Source organism: Brassica napus, unplaced genomic scaffold (assembly GCF_020379485.1).
Source record: "Brassica napus cultivar Da-Ae unplaced genomic scaffold, Da-Ae ScsIHWf_1506;HRSCAF=2102, whole genome shotgun sequence".
Lineage (NCBI taxonomy): Eukaryota > Viridiplantae > Streptophyta > Magnoliopsida > Brassicales > Brassicaceae > Brassica > Brassica napus.
Window position 1 is genome coordinate 279,154 of NW_026014921.1, and position 22,595 is coordinate 301,748.

At 35.5% G+C, this 22,595-nt stretch overlaps 3 protein-coding genes across 4 annotated transcripts; 1 reads left to right on the forward strand and 2 right to left on the reverse strand.

Moving 5' to 3' along the window:
- Window positions 1-568: 568 nt before the first annotated feature.
- LOC106451598 (TPR repeat-containing thioredoxin TTL1-like) lies at window positions 569-3,652 on the reverse strand. The gene is made up of 6 exons (XM_013893547.3): window positions 2,563-3,652; window positions 2,294-2,489; window positions 1,704-2,213; window positions 1,425-1,629; window positions 1,246-1,352; window positions 569-1,162 (listed from the first exon to the last, which is right to left on the reverse strand). Exons 1-6 carry the CDS (start codon window positions 3,378-3,380, stop codon window positions 1,010-1,012), a joined length of 1,989 nt encoding a protein of 662 aa, XP_013749001.1. The 5' UTR covers window positions 3,381-3,652; the 3' UTR covers window positions 569-1,009.
- A 7,793-nt stretch (window positions 3,653-11,445) lies between these two features.
- LOC106449764 lies at window positions 11,446-14,827 on the forward strand. Its single transcript, XM_048772239.1, has 2 exons — window positions 11,446-14,188; window positions 14,288-14,827. Exons 1-2 carry the CDS (start codon window positions 12,208-12,210, stop codon window positions 14,590-14,592), a joined length of 2,286 nt encoding a protein of 761 aa, XP_048628196.1. The 5' UTR covers window positions 11,446-12,207; the 3' UTR covers window positions 14,593-14,827.
- A 988-nt stretch (window positions 14,828-15,815) lies between these two features.
- Window positions 15,816-19,972, reverse strand: LOC106354120. Of its 2 annotated transcripts, XM_048772233.1 has the most exons (4): window positions 19,469-19,972; window positions 18,396-19,264; window positions 17,718-18,314; window positions 15,816-17,433 (listed from the first exon to the last, which is right to left on the reverse strand). In XM_048772233.1, exons 2-4 carry the CDS (start codon window positions 19,260-19,262, stop codon window positions 16,903-16,905), a joined length of 1,995 nt encoding a protein of 664 aa, XP_048628190.1. In that variant the 5' UTR covers window positions 19,263-19,264; window positions 19,469-19,972; the 3' UTR covers window positions 15,816-16,902. The 2 variants fall into 2 exon arrangements, with proteins under 2 accessions (XP_048628190.1, XP_048628189.1); XM_048772232.1 differs by lacking the exon at window positions 19,469-19,972 and having other exon boundaries at window positions 18,396-19,357.
- Between the last annotated feature and the right edge of the window lie 2,623 nt (window positions 19,973-22,595).

A 22,595-nucleotide genomic window follows, 5' to 3' on the forward strand; every position in this document is an offset into this window, starting at 1 on the left:
AAGATTTTATTAAAATGCATTTAGAATTAATGAGTAAAAAATTTGGGGATGAATTTCAAATTTTTTATATATATATATATATATATATAATTTTTAATATAAAAAAAATATTTTGATCATTTTATTTTTGAGGGTTATTTTTCAGCTAAAAACTTAAAAATAGTTATTTGAGAAAATTGTCAACAAAAAAAGGTTATCTTTATTTATGAGCGTTATGCTAATAATTATTTTCATTTTTGCAATAAGTTATTAGATTCTCTCTGCTTCTCAATCCCTTTAAAGAGTGGCAACTAACATAATTAACAATAGTCGCTTGTGGCACAAACAAAATCAGTCTCTAATTAATCCGTTTCTCCTTTTTCTGTACAGTAACGACTAAAGTATTATAACAAACCCAACTTTTATATCAATCACCTATCTCCCTTTCTTTAATTGAAAGTTAATAATAACAGTCAAATATAGTGTTTAATTACAAAAGTTAGATTATATACAAAATTCTAGTATTTTTAGATGGAGTTATTCATGAATGTGGTTAGAATGTACGAAAATAAAATGCAATTGTAGAAAATGAATAAAAATTATGTTATTTATTGATGAAAATGTTGTGAAAAAGATGAGAATTAAAATGACAAGATGGTTCACATTCTTTAACTCTAAAAGGAAAAAAATGAAGGATCCAAATAGTCCTCTTTTGCCCGTTACAGTAAAAGCCCCTTTCCTCAGTCACATACAAACTTCTCTTATGTACACAAAGTAATCTCCAACCACTAGCATCATCTCTCAATACCTAAACAAGTGAAACTAGACGAAGGAGCCTATGCAGAGAAAAATGAATGGAAAGAAGAGAAGAGAGACAGATCCACAGGGCAATAAAGAGGGGAGAATGAATGAACAAATCATAAAGAGCTGACACTCTACACTAATGAAGCATCTTAAGAAGTCAAGTGGAATTATTTGAGAAGTTTCATAAGGGTAATGAGGAGTCCTAGAAGAGTGAATTTTTCTAGTATTAACCGCTATAGTGCCTCACAGAGTACTCCAATACTTCTTTGCTTGGACAAACAATCTCCTTTACTCGAGTACCGTTCTTGTATATCTTCACTGTTGGTACAACCCTCACGTTCTCTGCATTACCTATCGAAGGACATTTATCGATGTCCACCTAACCAAAAAAAGATAGGTTTAGAGACAATAGCTTCCTAAGTTGAATTATTATGAAATACTTTTTGAGTAATGTAACTTTACCTTGAGGAAGTGTATAGAAGGATAACGAGTACATAGCGAGTCTACAAATGGAGATAACTGCTTGCATTGATGATCAGAGACCGTCGAGAAATGTATAACCGAAACTCCTGGGTTCAATAACAAGGTATCAAGAAAATATATCACTGACAACTAGACAATTATATGTCATGTCTCTTTACCTGGTAGATTCATGGCAGCTTTAAACTGTTCACGGCTATAAACTTCCTCAACTTCACCACCAAACTCCATATTCAAAACTTCTTCTCCTCGAGATTTCTTCAATGCCACTTGAGCATGAAATAAAGATTCAGCAACTTCCTTGTCATGAGGTAGTTCCTTCCTCAACGCTTCGTAATCACTCACTACAGCTGCCCATCTCTCCATCTACAGTTCAACAGAGAAAACCTCAAGCACAAACTACAAGCCAAACTAATCGAAAGAACCGGCTTCTTATGTACCTTGTTATTACAGGCAGCTCTCCTAAGAAGAGGCTTTGTGTAACGTGGTTGGAAACGCAGCGCTTGGTTACAATCTTCAACCGAACGTTCCCACATTCCAAGCTTAAACCAACAAGCAGCTCGGTTGCAATACAAAATAGCGTTGCACGGATCAAGCCTAAGGCCTTCTGCATAAGCTGAGCTTGCTTCCGTGTATCTTTCCGATTTATAAAGATCGTTACCACGAACACGAGCTCTAGCAACCAATGTGACAGTATTGTGTAACATGGCAACTTCGTTGCTCCGTGGATCGATTTTGCTAGCTTTCTCAGCAGCCATCACTGCGTTTTCAAACCTTCCTAGAGCCATCTCGATCTGAGCTTTGACAAAGTACGTATAAGCTTCACAGGCTATGCCAGAGAACGAGCAATGTGCTGGAAACGGCTCTGCTTTGGGAACTTCTAGAAGATTTGATTGTGCATCATCAAGGCGGTGGAGTTTCAAGAGTGCTTCTACTTTACACATACCTAGCTGCATGTTTAAGAGTCAAAGACATAACATTTGATTCCGGTTCTGATTCTATCTAATCCGACATTAAGTTGAGTTCTTACATGTGGAGAAAAGTCAGCTCCAGAAACAATAGCTGCATCTGCTTCCATCAAAGCAGCTTTCCAATCACCGAGCTTCCTCGCATCTGCACATTTGCTCATGTGCTTCTCAACTGCTTCAAGCTTCCGCAGCTCCATAGGATCTGATGGTTTCCCAAGAAGACAAAGATGCTTCCTCGCACTATCAACCTGTCCTAATCTGCGAGCGAGACACAACAATGAAGTTTCAGACAAAGCAGCAAACAGCTTTTGAGTTTCAGACAAGAAACTACCTAATAAGCAAAAGACCCAAACGGTGATGAGCTCTTCCATAGTTTGGATCCAATCTCAAAGCTTCTTCACACTCCTTCACAGCTTCACCGATTCGAGCAAGACCCGTCAATGCGGCGGCACGGTTGCTCCGGTAAGCAGCGTTTGTCGGTGATAAAGCTATAGCTTTATCGTACAACTTCAAAGCCTCACTGAACAGACCTTTCTTGTACATCTCGTTGCCTACTCTCTTCACTTCCTCTGGATCCGAACTGCTTCTGCTGGAGCCACCGACAGTAACCGGCGAGCTCAGTGCTTGTCTGGTGGAGATGGGTTTCGCCGGAGAGACACTGCTTCCTCCTCCGCCTCGCATTATGCTACCGTGGCCGTACGTTCCAGTGCCGGATCCGAGAACGTCGCTTCTGGAGCGGCTTTGTGTCATTCCGGTGATTTGGATCTTACCGGAGGGACAAATGTTTCCGGTGGGAAGTACATTCGCCGCCGCCGTAGATGGAGAAGTAGCAGAGGAGGAGATGAGTGGTTGTTGTGAGCTTGAAGTAACCGAGTCCGATCTCGAACCGGATTGACTACCAGTAACCGAACCGGATCTTCCGGTAACCGGAGCATGTCTAATCCGACCGGTCACAGATCCGGAAGAGCTAGAGCTGCTGCTGCTGCTTGTAGTGGTTGTGGTTGTAGTGAGTCCACGTGGCTGAGAACGAAGCGGAGAAACCGGCGAACCGAGATCCAGCTCACGAAAGTCCGGTTTATTGATGTCGGAGGTTAATGAATCACGGAGACGGTTGTTAGATTCAATAACCGGTTTACCTGAATGTGACATTTTTTTTAAAACCGGTGAAGAAACGAACCAAGTGAATGATCGAAGAGGAACACTCTAATAGAGGTTTCTTGGTATTAGCGTCGTCAATGGAGACGGCGAAGAAGAGTGGAGATGAAAGGAGGATTGGATACTCTGAACAAAGGCATGGGAAGGAAAAGCGAAAGAGATGGGGATCTCGTGATTTTTAAAAGAGTGAAGCAAAGAATGAATGTGAGTGTCTAGAGAGAGAATGTTCACAGAAGAAGGAGAAGAGGAGTGAAGATGGAGGAGAAGCAGACCGAATATTGACAATTAAATAACACATAAACATATATTTTATTTTATTTATTTCGTTTGAAAGAAAAAGGTTGAATTATTTTACATAGAAAAATAAAATAAAATAAAATTTGGAAAGCTAATGGTATTAATAAATTTAATACATGACACGACTGAATTAACGAACTTTTGAAGTCATGGATAAAATTCTATATCATATAGTTCCATATAATTAATGTTGCATGTTATAAGAATATTAAAAGTCGGAAGCAAAGTTAATAATACATTCTAAATTAACCGGATTAAATTTAGAAATCATAAATATGTCTGTTTTGTATTGAGTAGTAATACAAATATATATATTATTCTTTATAAGAAAAAAATTATTCGCCCATTTTATAAGATCATATTGTGATTTATGAGTAGGAAATAGCTTTGTATTAAATGGTGTACAAAGAATAACACTTCTTTTTCACTTATTGCTTCACGAGACATGTCTATAGTTTTGTCTTTTGCTTTTATCTTTCAGTTTTTCTCTTTATCGTTTAATCAAAATATTGTTTTATGAAAATCATTATCTATACTAATAAAGTTGACTAGAAAGGCTCCACAATGCGCCACCTCAGCGAAGGTTATTCCAAAATGTGACACGTGGCGTTGTTTCCTCACTCTTTGTTTCTGAAAAATGGGTCGTCTACTTACGAAAGCATCATGTTGCATTTGATTTATTTGTTTGGGCCTATCATTATTCCAGAATCTCGGTCCAAAAGTATTTCTTCTTCGATCTTGTCGGAACAAATTAGCCAACAAAAACTGTCGGTTTACATAACGCCTTTCCTCTAAATTCAGTCAACCACTATAATGATCTCATTAATGTCGTTCTCATCACTACCTCCACTCTCTCGCATTAGTTCACTCACACCGCCATGGAAACATCTGAAAACTACACCTATAACCATAAATACCATAGTTGGATTCACTAAAAATCACAAATTCTATCAAATCATTTCACATTCTCTCTTCTTATCAAAAAAAAAAATTCCACATCCTCTATCTGCCCACAGTGACCTACGTCTAACTGAATTGAAAGCCGAATGTTGTCCTAAACCAGTCGAGGTGCGATTGCTCCTGTTGGGGAGGCTTGGAATGCGAAGAAAGAAGGTGAACTCGTGGGCGTTGACATGCTCTTGGTAGATGAAAGGTAAACGCAAAGAAGGTGAGATGGATGGTTGATAATTTCACGAGGCTCTCTGGTGACTCGCGGTTCATGGACCATGGCAAGTATAAAGTATCACATGAAATAACATCAACCCCATAAAATTCTTTCTATAACACGATTTCCTAGATATCATAATATAACATTCACTCTCAAAATAAAGGCACAACCAGCGGCAAATGCAGAACTCTTTTAGACTGGGTGCACATTTAATTTAAAATATACAAAACACTATCTAAGGATCGAACATGGGTTAATTGTGGGTGCACTAGATGATTCTAACCACATTATCTAATAGCATTATGCAGATTTAACCAACAAAATTTTAATTATCCAAATTTTTATGGGTGCACGTGTACACCTAACTCTGTGAGTGGCTTTGCCCCTGGGCACAACACAAAAAAAACATAATCACACAGAATTGCCCAAAACATATTTACAATGAGGGTTAAGTTTTGTGTCTCTCAACACACATTATTTCCATAACAATAAATATGCAACAAATAAAAAATTACAATAAAAAAATGTGCAAACAAAAAATAACAAAACATGTGACACCACTTACATTTCAACTATGCGTGCATATAAATTAAAAACCAAAAACCGAATTGAAGTCAACAAAAAAAGACAATCCAAAACTAAACCAAAATTCATAAACAATCGATCGGTTTATATATTTTTGAAGCTGAAAAATCAAAATCGTATCATAGAGCCAAATAAGAACCTAAAATAGTAATTCTATTTAGTTATAAAATTACCAAAAAATTAAAAAATTATTTATAAACCAAATACCTGAAAAATTGAAATAAAAAATATGTGCCACCACTGAACATATGCAATAAATAAATACAATAAAAATGTGCAAACAAAAAATAACAAAACATGCACTGTCACTATGGTTTCAACTATGCTCAGCATATTAATTAAGAAGAAAAACCCGAATCGAAGCCCACAAAAAAATGAATCTGAAACTGAAATATTTCACAAATAACCGAGCAGTTCATATATTTCTAAAACTGAAAAAATAAAACCGTGTTAGAACCGAACAGAAAAATGAATGAGTACTTAAATTATAAATTATATTTAATCTTAAATTACCAAAAAATAATATTAATAAAATATGAAATACCTGAATATTTATTTATCCAAAATATTTAAAATTATTTAAGTTACCCGAAATAACAGAATTATCCAAATAGTATTTGTTTCAATATTAAAATTTATATGGATTATCCAATATTAAATCCCAAAACTGAAAAGATCTGATTTTTATGCGAATTATCCAAAATTAACCAAAAATCAGAACCGAATTGGAACCAAAAGTTTATTGGATATTAGTTGGTTCTTATGATTGGTACCCGAACTAAACTAAAGACCAAAATAACCAAACCAAGACTAAAGAAACTTTCATAAATAATTGAATGGTTCCTATAATTCTAAAACCAAAAAAATAAAAACCGAGGAAAAGAAACATGAACTGAACCGAAAACTGAACATTCATGCATAGTTTCAACTTCTTGAGACCAATTCAGCACATATCTAAAAATACAAAAATATACTTAATGATAAATAGTATATATGTTAGAATTTTTTAAAAAATAAAGAATAAATTTATAAAATAACTAAACCAATAAGTATATACAAACAAAACTCATGTTTAACCGAATATAATACATCCCGCGCGAAGCGCGGAAATGCAACTAGTATATTATAAATAAGTATATTTATGAAAAAAAATCGCTTTTGGTACTGTTCCGTTTTCTGTACTTCGGGGCTTACAACATCCTAAAGGCCCACTCGCGCCTTATGGGAAGTGACGTCAACGCTTCTAGACAATCTATGTGTATTTGTGATGTGTCCTAGAAACACAATGTCTTTCATCAAAAAAAACATGTACTAATACATAATTGTTTTTTATCTAACTGATTTTTAGCATAAAGCCTTTGTTTATTTCTGGTTAGGTCAATTAAGAGTTGATTACAGCGAATAAAGAAAATAACAGTAGTTTCCAAAAGCCGACATATGTGTCCACATTGGTTCTTACTTCTTATTGATTTATTGATTAGAATCATTAGATGGATAAGTTCATTGTATTAGCAACTAAATGAAAATGAAGAGAATGTCATACAAGTCACAGTCACAGGCACGTAAATTCACTTCAAGGTTATTTGTAAGAAGTTCACTCCTATAATAATACAAATTTCGAGAACAAGTTTTAATGTTTCAAAGTCAAACACTTTAAAACACTTTAGCCATGTTCATTTACGGGTCGTGCGACCTGCAACATGCGAATAGTTCGTTTACGTGTCGCGCGATCTGCAACTTGCGACCTGTGACTAAACTTGCGACCTGCGACTAAAACTATGTTCGTTTACGTGTCGCGTGACCTGCGATCTATGACCTGCGACCAGTCACGTGATCAAAATTTTCTTAATTTTTAGTCACTGTTTTTTCGGACGGCTTGAATGGAATCCACGACATCAAAACAAACAACAACCTGCGACTTGCGACCTACGAAGCGACATGCGACCAATCACAGGTCGCAAGTTATGCGACAGCAAAACGAACAACAACCTGCGATCAGTCGCAGGTCACAAGTTGCAGGTTGCAGGTCGCGCGATAGGTAAACGAATATGGCCATATATACAATGGTTTGTATATTCAACATCCTAAATTTTACCTTTTAAGATTACACATTATTTTCTCTTTCATCTACATAATAATTCAATATACATTTTAATTTATATCATACAATGGGTTTTGTTCAACACCCTAATTTACTACTCCCTCTGTTTCAAAATACATGAAGTTTTAGGTTGGGACACAGATATTAAGAAACTTGTTTTTTATCTAAAAAGTATCATTAAAATATAAATTAAAAATTATTCAACCAATCACAAAATATACTACAAAATATAATTGGTTACACAGTTTTTGATAAAGTTAAAAGATACCTTGAAATATGAAAACATCATCTATTTTGAAACATCAAAAACTCTCTAAAACATCATCTATTTTGAAACGGAGGGAGTATTTTATGTTATACTATTGATTTTTTTGTTAACAAAAATTGAGTAAAATTCAAGTGAATCATAATATTTTATTATTGTGAAAAATTAAGTTTAAATTTCTTTAAAAATAATTAAAGTTCTATTAAAATTTTATTTTTATTTTGTATCCAAATCAAATAAAACAAGTTTCTATTTATAAATTATGAAAAATGATAAATTTTAATGTAAATAGGATAAAAATAAAATTGTTTACTACATAAAAATTAACCACAAATAATTAGGGTGAAAAAATAACAAATATATCAACAACCTATAATAAATCACCATTTGCTCTCTCTTCTCTATCTTTGTTTCGAAAAGATTTATGTGTTTAATTTTTTTCTAATACATACTTTTATATTGTAAAATTCAAAAATAATAATTGTGTTTATTAAAATTATATTAATTACAAAAGAAATACATTGATAATCAAAATTTAATATGTTATTTTAATTTATGTGAAAGATAAAAAAATATATATACTTATATTTTAGAAAACATATGGGGTAGAAGACAATATCTGAGAACTTAATGTTTCAAAATCAATTAAAAATATGACATCAACAGGAAAATCCACTTAATGTATACTTTTTCTTAATTGATTTTTCTTTAAAAAAATTAATTTTAGTTTTCGTTGTGTTTTTTTTAGAAAATCCCCTAAATAATAAAAATAACTATTCTGTAGAATACATAGATTTTACATACATAATGAATTTAAATTTTATTTTCTTTAAATTTTCATAAAACAGCATAAAATATCTATAAGTTTTAAATACATATATATATATATATAATTTCACAAAATAATTTAGCTATTTATTTTAAAATATAAATAATTTTTTTCTATTAGTATAATTTTGATCAGATAAAATATTTTAAATAGCTCTGGTTCATTTATACAAATATATACCTCTCAATATCCCAAATAATGAGTAAATCAGTGGATTCAAATTCTTATACTAAAAACAAATGTCTAAGTAGTAACATAGTATTATTTATAATACTTTATTTAATTTTGTGCATACAAATGACTCAAAACTAATGTACAAGTGAATACGATATATTAACAAATTATTACTATTTATTTTTTATGTAAGAAATTTATATATATATATATATGTTGAAATTTTAAAATTTTTCAGTTATGTTCATTTGTGCAACTTCGAATCGCATTTATTTTCTATTTATTTTCAAAATTAAGGTATGTCAAATTATAAATAATCTGAAGAAAATATATTATAAATCGAAGACACTAAACCAAAAAAAATTAAATAAAAGGTTAATTTAAAGTTGAAACAAATACGGCATAACTGAAAAGAATAAATGTGATCTAATATTTCTAAAAAATAACTGAACTGAACTGATATTTATGAGAAAATTCACATATATATTTAAAAGAGTATAATAAATTATGATAATATATATATATATATATACATTGTAATATTTATATCTGTGCATAAATGCAAGAGGGTCATTTAATAATATTTTAAATATTGATAATATATATAAGATTTTAAAAGATATCTATAGTAAAATAAATATATATACACATATATATATATAATTAAATAATATTATTTAATGGTGAACAATCTTATGTGTAATAACATGTTTTATTCAGTCTAATATATAAGTAATGATCAAAATATTTTTTAATAATTTTCGAGATAATTTAAATGAAGTAATCTTTTTAAAGTTATACAGAGATAAAATGTTTTTATATAGTGTAAAGAAGTAATGTAAATTAAAATCTATTAATAAACAAAAAGCTAGATAGATTTGGGTATGTAATAAAGAAATCAATAATCACATCAATGTAATAAGTGCCTCGTAGGTTGCACTTGCAACGCATCTCTATTGGCATCTTTCGCACGAGATTTCTTTCTTCTTCTGGTCTCCTCTGTCCTTATAATGATCCATGTTTTTTTTTTTTGAAACGAATAATATTCCATCTTTGTTAAACACTTTCGTATATACCCAATTTACGCCTACATGTACATATCATATCTAAATGCGATTACATATCGATCATTGTGTTATCATTATCAAAATCTGAACTAAACTTACTAGTTTCAGCTTATAAAGCTAGTTTTAACGTTTAAATTAGTTAACCAAGTTTTAAAATCTCTACTACAAATCCAAAAGATAACAATAATAGATGTGAGTTTTACATCATCAACATGTACATGATGAGAAAATTCAGGAAAGAATAGTACCTTGTGATATAGATATATACATCTCTTGTAGTCATTGTAAATTTTCAACAGCTCGGACAGATTCGGTTATTAACATATGAGCTTCCACTTTTTCTCTTCGACCAATTATGTCAAAACCCCGGTGAAATCAGAGCTTGTGGTTTGATGGTGATTAACTTGAAAGCAAAAATTTAATATGGTAAAGTCACTGAAAAATTAACATTTATGCATCGGCAGAGACAAAGAACCGACACGTGGCAACACATGACTAGTGTAGACTACTTCTGTGGGGTTATGATATCCCTGTATAGTTCAAAAAAAATGTCAAAAACTCAAAATTAATTAAAGATCTGGCAATTAAAGTGTGTTCTGTGTATATATACACATCAAATAACAAAAGCAAAGCATTTGAGTCAGTTATAACTTATACGTATGCGAAAGTATAGCTTTATTGATGATGGAGCGGTTATAACTATGGCAGTCGAATAGTGGGTTTGGTAGACCGACACTTGCATGATACTATATTACTATTTTGTGTATGTTTTTATCCAGATAATATTGTTTATAAAAATGTATTATCAAACATATATATTATGTTACCCCCTCAACCAATCAATGTATTTATATATAAGTTATAACAATGTTTTTTGAAAGTATGATTTAACCATATAATGCCCAAATTGATGCATTTCTACGTAACATTTTTTTTACAACCGTAACATTTTCTTTAAGCATAGAGAATATACCGACACCTTGCGTTATACTTCTTCATATGCTTCGAACCACACGTATTTATGTGCGTATATTTTGTAAAGATGCCATCATGTATAAAATAGATGGTGGTTTCTTTTGGAACAAGTTAGGTGTTTAAAGAAAATGAAAAGAAAAAAGCTAACAAGCCAAGTAACAAAAAAAAAGAAGCTAACAATACTTAATTCAAAAGCCTCCCTCCCCTTTTTAATAGAGTAGATTCTTTAATCTCGTTGACACTTGGGACAATCTCCTAGCCAAAACAAATTCTCAATAGTGATAAACATGAATGTTGATGTCATCTTTCATTAAAAAGAGGTGTTTTCGTAACACGTAAAACCAATAATCTGCGTGAAATATTAATGGACTGAGATGGATTTATTTAAGGACTCTACAGAGATGGGGAAAAATGCGTTTCTACATATAATCTTGTGGGTTGTATTCAGAGTAAGTGTTCTATGAATCTTGAATCCAGCTTAGGATTTTCATTTAAATGCAAGTGTCCTATAAATATTGAATTGTTCATTGTCTATAGCAGTTATGGCTATGAATGCATTTTTTTTTTGAAAAAGTCTTGCAAATGGCTATGAATGATGGTGATAAATACGAGGAAAAATTGGAAAAATGGGACACTTTGAACTTTTATTTGTCACAATAGGATTTCTGATATTTTGGACAATTCTGGACATATTTTACCCTTTTTTAATAGAAAAAATAGTAAACTGAATTTTAAAAATGTTAAAAAATATCAAAACTATTGGAAACATAAGTATGACAATATATATGTTTAAATTGTTTTTTTTTAAAATGAATCATATTTTATTTCATCTTCTAGCTACAGTTACAATACTCATTCTGGTCATCTACTTAGTCTAGAATTCGGCTACTAATGTTTATACATAGATATATCTTTGGTATACAACGTAACCTATCTTTTCTTATATATTCTAACCAAAGCTAGGTTACGTTACGTTATAATCAAGAAAGATGTCTTTCTTATACCTTTAGCTTGATAACGACATGTAGCCACAATGCGTTGATATACCCTATCTATATTTGGAGCCATGATATGGTCTGTCTTTTACCTTATGTGGCGCCTAGGGAAGAATATGTTTCACATCTACTCTACTGTGTTCTGACTTACATAGGTTATACATTCTACAGGAAATCCGAAAAATATGGAAACTTCCATAATCGGTTAAAGATGTTTCCTAAATCTAAACTAAATCTTCCCTAAATATCTCCAAGAATATTTTCTCCCACGTTTTTCTCCTTCTCCCACGATCTTTTGTCGTCGTTCTTTGTGTTTCTCTCTTCTTCATCGACATAATCATCTCTCTTTTCTCTATCAATACAACATGGTTCTAATCTATGTCAAATCGGGTGAATGGATGTGTAGTCGCGGTGATGACTGGAGTTTCGTGGTAGACAAAGAAAGGCGTGGTCGAATGGTAACATTAGCAACTACTACTACGTTGAAGCAGCTCAAGATAATGGTGTGTGAGGATTATGGGGTGGACCATAATGCCATTAATGCCGAGTTCAGTTATTCGTTGTTGAATCAAAAAGGGAATCCTCCTATTATTATCACCAATGATCGGCAAGCATCTAATTTTGTGGGCTATGCAAAGAGGGAATCGTCTACTACCTTGTGTGTGATGTTCTCTGTTTCTGGTGTAAATCAAAAGGAACGAGTCAATATCGATTTGAATAAGGAGCCTTGTGATTCAAGTAATGTTGAGGATGAAGAAGTTCCTGAGATAAATCGAGCAGAGTTTGTCAAGCCGTCAAAGGAGTCTTTTGTTAAAAGAACGAATCATGTCGCTGCAGATGGTTGCGGTCCTTTAAGGAGTGAAAACATTGAACTTTGTCAAAACAATGGAGACAGTGATAAGGATGGTCGAGCTTGGAGAGGAGACTTCGTGAAGAAGGATCAAATTTTCACAAGTAAAGGGGTTCTGAAGGCAACAATGGAAATTTTGGCGATGAAGAATAATTTCGATTACACTGTTATCAAATCCACGAGAAAATGGTGGTATATTCGATGTAAGGATGCATTGTGCAACTGGACTGTGCGTGCAGAAGGAATAGATGGGTCTACATATTTCATGATCAACCAATGTGATGGAAGACATTCATGTGCTCCTTCAAAGAAAAGGAAATTCGGAAAAACAGCATCAGCAAGAACAATTGGGACTCTGATACAACATCGATTTGATGATGCAAACGATGGCCCAAAACCGAATGACATCATTCAATTTATGAGAATGGAGCATAGTTGTGAGATTACTTATTGGCACGCTTGGGAAGCTCGTGAGTTTGCTATTGCAGCTGCTAGAGGTATACCAGATCGCAGTTACTCTAAAATACCAGCATATTTGCATATGATTAAAGAAGCAAATCCTGGTACGCATACTCACTATGAAACTAATGAGAAGGGAAGATTCATGTATCTATTTATGTCATTTGGGCAATCAGTTAGAGGATTCTACAATGCAATGCGAAGGGTGATTGTCGTTGACGGAACTTTTCTGAAAAATAAATACAAAGGGACACTTCTTGTTGCTACTGCTGTAGATGGTAACTCTAATTTGTATCCGATTGCATTTGGGGTTGTTGATTCAGAGAATGACGATTCATGGGGGTGGTTCTTCAGACAGTTGAAAGTGGTTATTGCTGATTGTCAAGACCTAGCTTTTGTCTCAGATAGAAATGCGTCTATTTCTAAAGCTATTGGGACTGTCTACCCTCGATCAGCACATGGAATTTGCATTCATCACTTATTGACCAATGTGGTCTCATTTTTCAAGACAAAAGGATTGACTGCGTTGGTGGAAAAGGCTTCACGGGCATATAGATACACTGAATTTCAAGAACGTATCACCGAAATTTTTGATATGAGTCCTGAGCTTGGAAGATATCTACGGGAGGCTGATGTGCGCAAATGGGCTCGTTCTCTCTTCCCTGGCTCCAGGTATGACATTAGGACCACGAACCCTGCAGAGTCTATAAATTCAGTTCTTAGAATACCTAGAGAATATCCGGTTATTCCTTTGCTTGATAGTATAAGAGAACTGTTGACTCGATGGTTCTATGAGCGTCGCTTGTTAAGCTCAAAGCATCTAGATCCTTTAACCGCTAAGGTGGAGAGAAAGATTGATAGGAGAATTGTGAAGGCAAAAGGATTCCAGGTTTACAAGGTTGACAACTTCAGATCGGTTGTAAAAGGAGACATATATGATTGTCATGTTGATTTGGAAAGAAGAACATGCACATGTGGTAAGTATGATATAGGAAAAATTCCTTGCCGACACGCCATTCCTGCAATTTATTCACGAGGTATGGAAGTATAAACACATGAATACTTGAGAATTATTTATTTTCGGGATTTTCATCATATAGACTTCATATTGATCAAGTTTTTTTTGAGATTGACAGGTATGGAAGTGCACAGATTCACTGACGCCTTATACAGCACTGCAGCGTGGAGAACCGCCTATGCAGATTCCATTAATCCAATAGCAGTTGTAGAGTCAGAATGGAATGTCCCTGCTGAGGTTAAACTTGCAAAGGTTTTACCACCAAAGACAAGAAAGAGTGCTGGTCGACCAGTAAAGAGAAGGTATGAATCAGTAGAAGACAAGATCGCATCTTCTCAAGGATCAAAGAAGAATAAAAAGCATAAGTGTAGCCGTTGTGGAACTGAAGGACACAAGAGAGGAACATGCGATTTACCCATCTAGTTTGTTATGTGTCTGCATCTGTCTCTGTTTTTTTCTTTATTGCTTTTGAAACAATTTGATCTTCTGTTTAAGAACTTATTTGACAATTTGGTATTTGCTAAACTATAGAGACAAATCGATTTATTCTAGTAATAACCAAAGTAATTGCAAAATAATTCGTTTCAGAAGATGATGATCACCTCGAAATAACAAGAAACATGGTCTTAACTTTGAAAAAAAGAAACAACAAGTTGAGGAAGCACATAAAAGTAGTTGTGCGCGAAGTCGCTGCCTTTGTTGAACATCATGCATAGATATGGTACAAGAAGACCATCACCAAACAACACACAAACAAAGCTTTTATGCCCCTAAGTTCCCTAATGCATTCCGAGGTCTTCTCTTCGCAATGGCACATTGCATCTTCCATCTCTTGAATTCTACTCTCATGGCGTGTCATCATGGCCTCACCAGCTCTCACTGATTTCTGAAACTCGGAATTGTCAACGAGTAACACGTCAAACAGGTCTTGGAAGTCTTCAATCTCCTCAACAACTGACTTGTCAGTCCATTTGAACAAGTGGGTTTTGTCCTTCATCAGTAACATCCAATACACAATTAGATTGACTAATTCTACTCTCATCGGACAACAACGAGACAGTTATATGATAACATGACTAACCTTTTGAGATCCCAAAGGACAACAATGAAATAATCTTCCCGGATTTTGAATTGTTTTTGAAGTGAAACGATTCACTGCCTCACCGCAATTGCATCTTGTGGGAATTCCCCGTTGTTTCGCGAGGCGATCTCTTGTAGTGAATGAAGAATTTACTGAAGACATGAGGGAGTCGATCTCCAACTTTTCGCCGCTGCAATCTCTCTATCGAGGAAGAATGAGGAAGAAAAGAGATTAGGTCAAAAAAATAACCAAAACTACGTCGTTTCATACTCCCATAACGCGTATTCTAGCTAAGGCAGAGCAGAAAAAGTCACTAAATTTATCGATAACACCACAAGAACTTTGTCTTTGAACCCTCTAAATTAGTGTTTAAACATCTATCAAACATAGTGGACGGACGTACTTAGATAGTGACCAATGTACAAAAATAATCAATAAATAGGTGTGTGTTTGAGGCGTTGGATTAATTTGTACTTTGGTTTTAGTTAAGGGTTTGGTTAGAGTATGTCTACGGTTATGGTTTTAGAGTTTGTTTAGGGTTAAGGGTTTGACTATGAATTACAGATTTAGGGTTTGTTTAGGGTATGATTAAGAATCATGATTGTATTATGGTTTTAGGGTTTGGTTAGGGTATGTCTATGGTTATGGTTTTAGTTAAGGGTTTGGTTAGGGTATGTCTATGGTTATGGTTTTAGTTAAGGGTTTGTTTAGGGTTTGGGTCCTCAGTTTTTATGATTTTGTTCTTTATAGGGTTGTTTCATAATTTATACAAAATCAAAGCTAGAGTTGTTTCTTAATTCAAATCAAATACCAAAGCCAAAGTTGTTTTCTAATTCTAACAAACCAAACTACTAAAATCACAGTTAATCAATCATCCTCCAGGTCAAAGACCTCAGACCTCTCCCATGGTGAAGGCACATATCGTGTCATAACCTCAGCAAAGATGGGGTCGTGTGCAGCCTCCCATAAGTCCACTCCAATCTTCTGTCTACAACCCATAATGATTTCATCATCCACTAAACTGACGTCAAGACCAAGCAGCGAGCATTCCAAGTGCTTCAGAGCGTATGCACCGCAATCACAACAACTTTTGTTCAATCTCAACTTCATAGGCACATCCACGATAGAATATGATGAGAGGAGTAGCTGCTTCTGTCTTTCTTGTGGTGCAACGGACTTCACTATCCTAGGAATGATAGCAGCAAACTTCTCAACGTACTGTCTGTTCTTTCCCCGACCGCAATCAAAGACTTCCACTTTTCTTTCAATGATGTTGACACAGACACCAACCCAGTGATTACCTGCGTTCGAGTCCACAAAAATTTGTAAACGAAGAAATGTATACTAGGATGTAAAAAGAACTGAATGGTTACCATTTACAAACAGAGGAAAGTAGAGTCGATCAACATCAACACCCCAAACTAGATCAGTCCGCCCATGAGATGGAAGCTCTCCTCTGCCGTACCCAAGAAGGAAATCAGGCAATTGATAGGCTTTTTTGTTTGGTAAAAACTTCTTGTATGCAGCGTCTACTTGGAGGCAAAACATAGCACTCATGAAAGCAACACGCCGAGGGGCCCAACGATTCAATGTAGTGTTCACACGCCATATAAACATAACCGCATCCATCTCCTAAAAATTTACAATGAAAGTTAAGTAATATAGCATATAAGAAGTGTTAGGAAGATAAATTCACTAAAGGTTAGTACAAGATTCATTACCTCGTTTCCAAGCCATTTTCCAGCACTTACTACTCTTGTAGCTACAGACAAATTAAAGCATGTAGGACCAATTGTTAAAGGTATAGGCTTTAATGCCCATTCCGTGAATCCTTTCCATGACTCTTCGGAGATATAATAAAGTGACGCCTGCGGAGAAGCATCTTCTGGCAATGGTGAATCGCTAAGCTGAAGTCCATGACCTTTTCTTTTGCACCATTTCTCCCACTGTGACGGCGGTGGAGCTGTATTCATCTCTGTCTTTTCTTTCTTTACTGGATTATCCACTGAACCTCGGACCGAAGTCATTGGAGTCCACCAGTCTTCTTCTTTTTTGTCCTGAGATGGATCAAAGCCTGGCACATACGACGTCTGAGAAAGCCCTTCAACCCCTTGTGTACCTATCCCGCGACCCAAATCATCTGCTTCACTATAATTCACATCGAATGTAGTCTCGGAACCATCCTGTTATTTCATGACAAATAAGCAATAATTGAGACACCAAAATACATTATCATTACATAATTATTTTACATAAAAGTTCCAGACCATTACATAAGTTCAAACAAGACACTTACAAACCAAGGACACTTACACACCAAGCACACATACAAACCGAGACCTTATAAAGTACAACAAAATTCAGGCCGATAACTTAGATGCCAATAAAACAAACAGACACGCAAACCACGAACTTAAACAAGACAAAATAACATTGAAGAGGATGGTGAAGACTAGTGTTTGTTTACCCCGCGTGTGGACCTCCTCAACGGTGCCTGGCTCGTCGATGGCTTTGTCGGTGAAGGCTCTCCAAGCTCAACTTCAACGCTGGCTTCCTTACGTGATTGTTTAAGCTCTGTCCGCATCTGCTCAAATGTCTCGGCCATCTGTTTCTGTATCCTTTGTTCCATTCCAGAGAAGTTGTGCTCAAACAACTGTGTCATAAAAGCCTTCATGTCTTCATTAAAAGGAGCTTGCTTTGCGCCACTTGCGAGAACCTTATGCTTTCTCTTCTCCATACCACGATCGGGAAGCCTCTTTTTACCCCTCTTTGATCTAGAACCAACGTTTTTTGATCCTTTCGGAGTCTGAAAGTCGTCATCACTCTCGGCTGCTTCAACATTCACGCTTGCTTCATCATTCACAGCTGATTCGTCATCGAGAGATAAAGAAATCACTTCATTTTCTTCAGTTTCCCAAACATGCTCACTAAAATCATGCCCCTTCTTTATCATCTCCATCAGAACCTTGATTCTGTCATCCTCCACATCATCATCTCTGCGAAACGCCTGAGCTTTGACAACATCATAATTTCCTGTCCATGAGATGTATGGGTAGATGTCATCCTACACAAGAAAGGGAAATACAGTTAGATACTAACTACTCATTTCAAACCGGAAAGAGTCGTCATAAATAGATAAAATTACCTTGGGTGTAATAATCTCCTCCAAGCGAATGATCTCCTCATATGACACCTTCGCAGCTCCCATCCAGTTTATGCATCTAGGACCGTCCTTGAAACCCTTATCCAGCTTTTTTCCACAAAGCTTCCCGATTTTTGGCACCGCTTCCATTGCCCAAATCTGCAAGGCGTATGAGAAGCCATCCAAGACATAGCTAGTGGTCTTTTCCTTCAGTTGGGAACGATTTTTGGCTATGGATTTGCAGAGAAGGTCATAAGCAGCAACTCCCCAAGGATACCTTCGAACTCTGTCAAGATCCATGACCACCGCGATGTACTTCAGGGGGATATTAGCCTTCTCATCTCTCGCCAATACCACACAAAGAATGATCGCCAAGTAGATAAGACGTATGCGATCTGCATTCCTCCATTTCTTTACAGCTTCCTTGTCCTTAGTCCACAGGTTGAAGAGTGTAATTGTTCCATCTTTTCTCCTCAAAACCTTGCTCCAGAAACCACCATCATATTTCCACTCTTCAAACTCCTCAAGTGAGATATGAGTATCGCATTCAAACCCGGTTACGGCGTGGAACTCTTGCAATGAGAATCGAAGCGGTCTCCTCGCAAAGACAAACCATAGCTTGTGCTGTAAGAAAGTCACCAGCTCCCTACACAAGAAGCTGTGTATCACCCTCGCAGAGTATCCAAGACCATTCTCATGGAGCTTAAAAATCTGATGAAAAACCGGGTCTTTCTTCACGACATCCAACTCCTTTGGCAGCCACGCTTGGAACTTTCGGATTATGTAGTCGATCCTGCAGTTGTTGTTGATCTGAGTAACTCGGGGCTCCTCGCCCTCCTTAAAAAGCCTCTTCGGTAGCTCCTCAGACATAGCTACAAACCGTGACAAAATTATTAGTTCAACATGTAAAGGTTTCAATATCATCACACAAATAATAATGTATAAGATGTTTAACCAATCCGTGAAACAAAATTAGTTTAAGAAACACGCCAAATCATTTTAAAAAAAAATCAAGCTTTAATGGAAGAACACTTCGATTTCGTTTAATATGAGAATCTATAGATATAATCCAATACCTTCTGTGAAGAATTGTGAGATTGAGAGGCGAAATTGATGGAAGAACACTTCGAAAATCGATTTGACCCGACGAAGAGGAAGAACGATTCGCAGCCGTTGTGTCTTCAGTGAGATCGAAAAGGATGGTGACGGAGACGAGAGTAGAGACCACGGGCTGATGAAACACCGACGAAGAACAGAGCTTCTCACCGTTGAACCCTAAATCGCCGTGGGAGAGCGACGAGTCTACGACGGAGAAGACAAGGAGAAAGGGGAATTAGGTTTGCGGCATCCCGCGTCTCCTTTTTTCCCATTTAGTGTTTTTTTTTTTTTTAATTTTTATGGATTTTAATTTTAACATTAAAATTTATTACGAAAATTATTATAATTTATAATTTAAATTCAACATAATTGGTAAATTAAGGGTACTTTGGTATTTTACAAGATCTAAAATCCTATTTTCCTAAAATATCTTCTAGAAATCCTAATGTGACAAATCCAAGTTCAAAGTGTCCTATTTATCCAATTTTCCCTAAATACAATAGTGGTGCTGTGCGATTTAAACTTCTTGAAAAAAAAATCTTCAAAAGAAATTGGAAAACAAGTTCATATGGGTATTTTTTTTTGTAACTGAATACTCTAGCATGTTTGTTGTAATGTGTAGAAACATATTGGTATATTTGTTTCGATTAATACAACTATATAAAAAAATCATCGTAGTTATTAACCTCTTGTTGGTTTTCACATGAAGATCAAAACCTAGGGTTTATATTTAACAAAAATTATCATACTATTACTCATTTAATTAGGTATAGTTTTTTTTTTTATAACGTCATTCTTTTATTAAATTAACCTTGAGTTTACATAATCAGCATGTAGCATAGAAGAAATACAAGTTGGAACATATGAATGAAAAACGAAAGGTGATGCGTTAGGGTTATGCTCCTTTGCCAATTTATCTGCTACACCATTTGCTTCTCGAGGAATCCATTGTATTTTTAGCTCCTGCATTTTTGATTGCCACCAGTGTATCTCTCTTGTCCAGTTATATAGATCGAAGTGTAGCATTCTATTCTGTAGAATATCAATAGCTTTTTTGCAATCACTTTCAATTATCACCTTTTTGTATCCTTTGCCCCAACAATATTGAATTGCCATGAGTATTGCCTGCATTTCGCTTTCCAAAGGACTTTGAACTTTCCTTCCAACACATTGAACTGCACCCATATACACTCCTCTATCATTCCTCAACACCCAACCAGCTTTACTCTCAACTGTATTCCTCAGGAAGGTTCCATCGACATTGCATTTTATCCATCCCTCCGGTGGTTTTCTCCAAAACTTATGATCTGATCTACTGTATGAAGAAACATTACCCAATCTGATGAATCCTGAGCTCTCCCAAGTATAATCCTTCCATTCCATTGCATCACTCCTTGCCAACTGAAGTAATATCTTCCAATGTATCTGCTTCTGTTGGAAAATTAAGTGGTTTCTACTCTTCCATAACCTCCATAATATCCAGAAAGGCAGTTCTTGTAGATGTGCCATTCCCGGTGTACAACATGAGAAACAAGCGTCCATCCTTTCCTCAAAGGTCGCTGTTTGACCGTTAATTATCATGTTAGAAATACCTGACCCCCTCCATACCATCTTCGCATAAGGATATTGAAAAAATAAATGAAGTTCAGTTTCAACGTCCTGACAGCAGCGCTTACATACTGGCTGTTGTATAACATGTCGACGTTGAAGATTATCTCCTGTCGCCAAAGACCTTGATAGCAGTTTCCAGACAAAGTGCTTGAGTTTAGGAGGCATCTTGTGTTTCCAAATTTTCCGTTTAAGTTGTGGATCTCCAAACACCGGTAGTATCTCCTGATTTGTAGGTAAGTGAGTGCTGAGCCAATAACCTGACTTAACCGAATACAAACCATTCTCATTGTAATGCCATCCCAATAAATCTTGTCTTGTCTTCCCACTGATTTTAAGTGATGCTATGATATTGAAATCTTCTTCAGTTACCACTTCTCTTATTCTTTGGTAGTCCCAATCGGTCTTGTTCTCATTGAAGTAAGTGTTAAGCTTTACGTCTTGAGTTTGCTGAATCCTTGCTGAGGGGGACGGGGAGGATGCACAGGTAGCCACGGATTGGACCACATGTTAATTAAAGAGTCATCTCCAACAATATAGCGTAAGCCTTGACGTACCAAATCTCTTCCAAATAGTATCGATTTCCATGCATAGGATGCCTTCTTCTTTAAGGTAGCAGTGAGTATGTCTTCATCAGGAAAATATCTAGCCTTTAGAACCCGAGCCATTAGACATGTAGGATTTTGTAGAATTCTCCATACTTGCTTTCCTAACAAAGCCTGATTGAACTTCTCTAGATCTCTGAAGCCCAAACCTCCTTCTCTTTTTGGGACTGAAACCCGTTTCCAAGCATACCAATGTAAACCTTTTTTATCACTTGAACCCCACCAGAAACTCGCCAAGATATTGTTTATTTCTTCACAGATTGCTTTTGGCAGTCGAAATACATTCATTGAAAAGATAGGCATAGCGAGAGCAATTGATTTGAGTAAGACCTCTTTCCCACCTGGTGATAAATGTCTCTGCTTCCAACCTTGAACCACCGATTTAACTTTGTCAACTATGTAAGTAAACATGTCACTCTTCTTATTGGAAAACTGTTTCGGGAGACCAAGATACTTTCCGAGACCTCCTTCATTGTTGATTCCCAGTATGCTCCTCACATTTGTCTTGGCAGTAGTGTGGGAACCGAAATTCGCACTGTCGATTTCTGTTTAAATAAGGAAACTAGGAAAACCCTAATTTCCCAGAGGTCCCGGATCTCTGCGAGAGCCAACGACAAGTGATCGAATATATGCGGAAATCATGAAAAGATAACAAACGAGTTTAGAGAAAACACTAGATCTTATTTCGAGTCCGCGTAAGAGCGTTGCGATCATTACAAGGGATCATAAAAGCTTTGGCCGCAAAGGCTGTCAGCGAGTTACTTAGTTCTAGCAGCCTAAAAGCTCAAACCTATTTGAGTCGCAGCTCGATAACAAAAGACGAAAAAGATAAATAAAAGGTTTTTGATTGATTTCTAACTGAACCTTGTTAAAGGCTGCCTACGTACCCCTT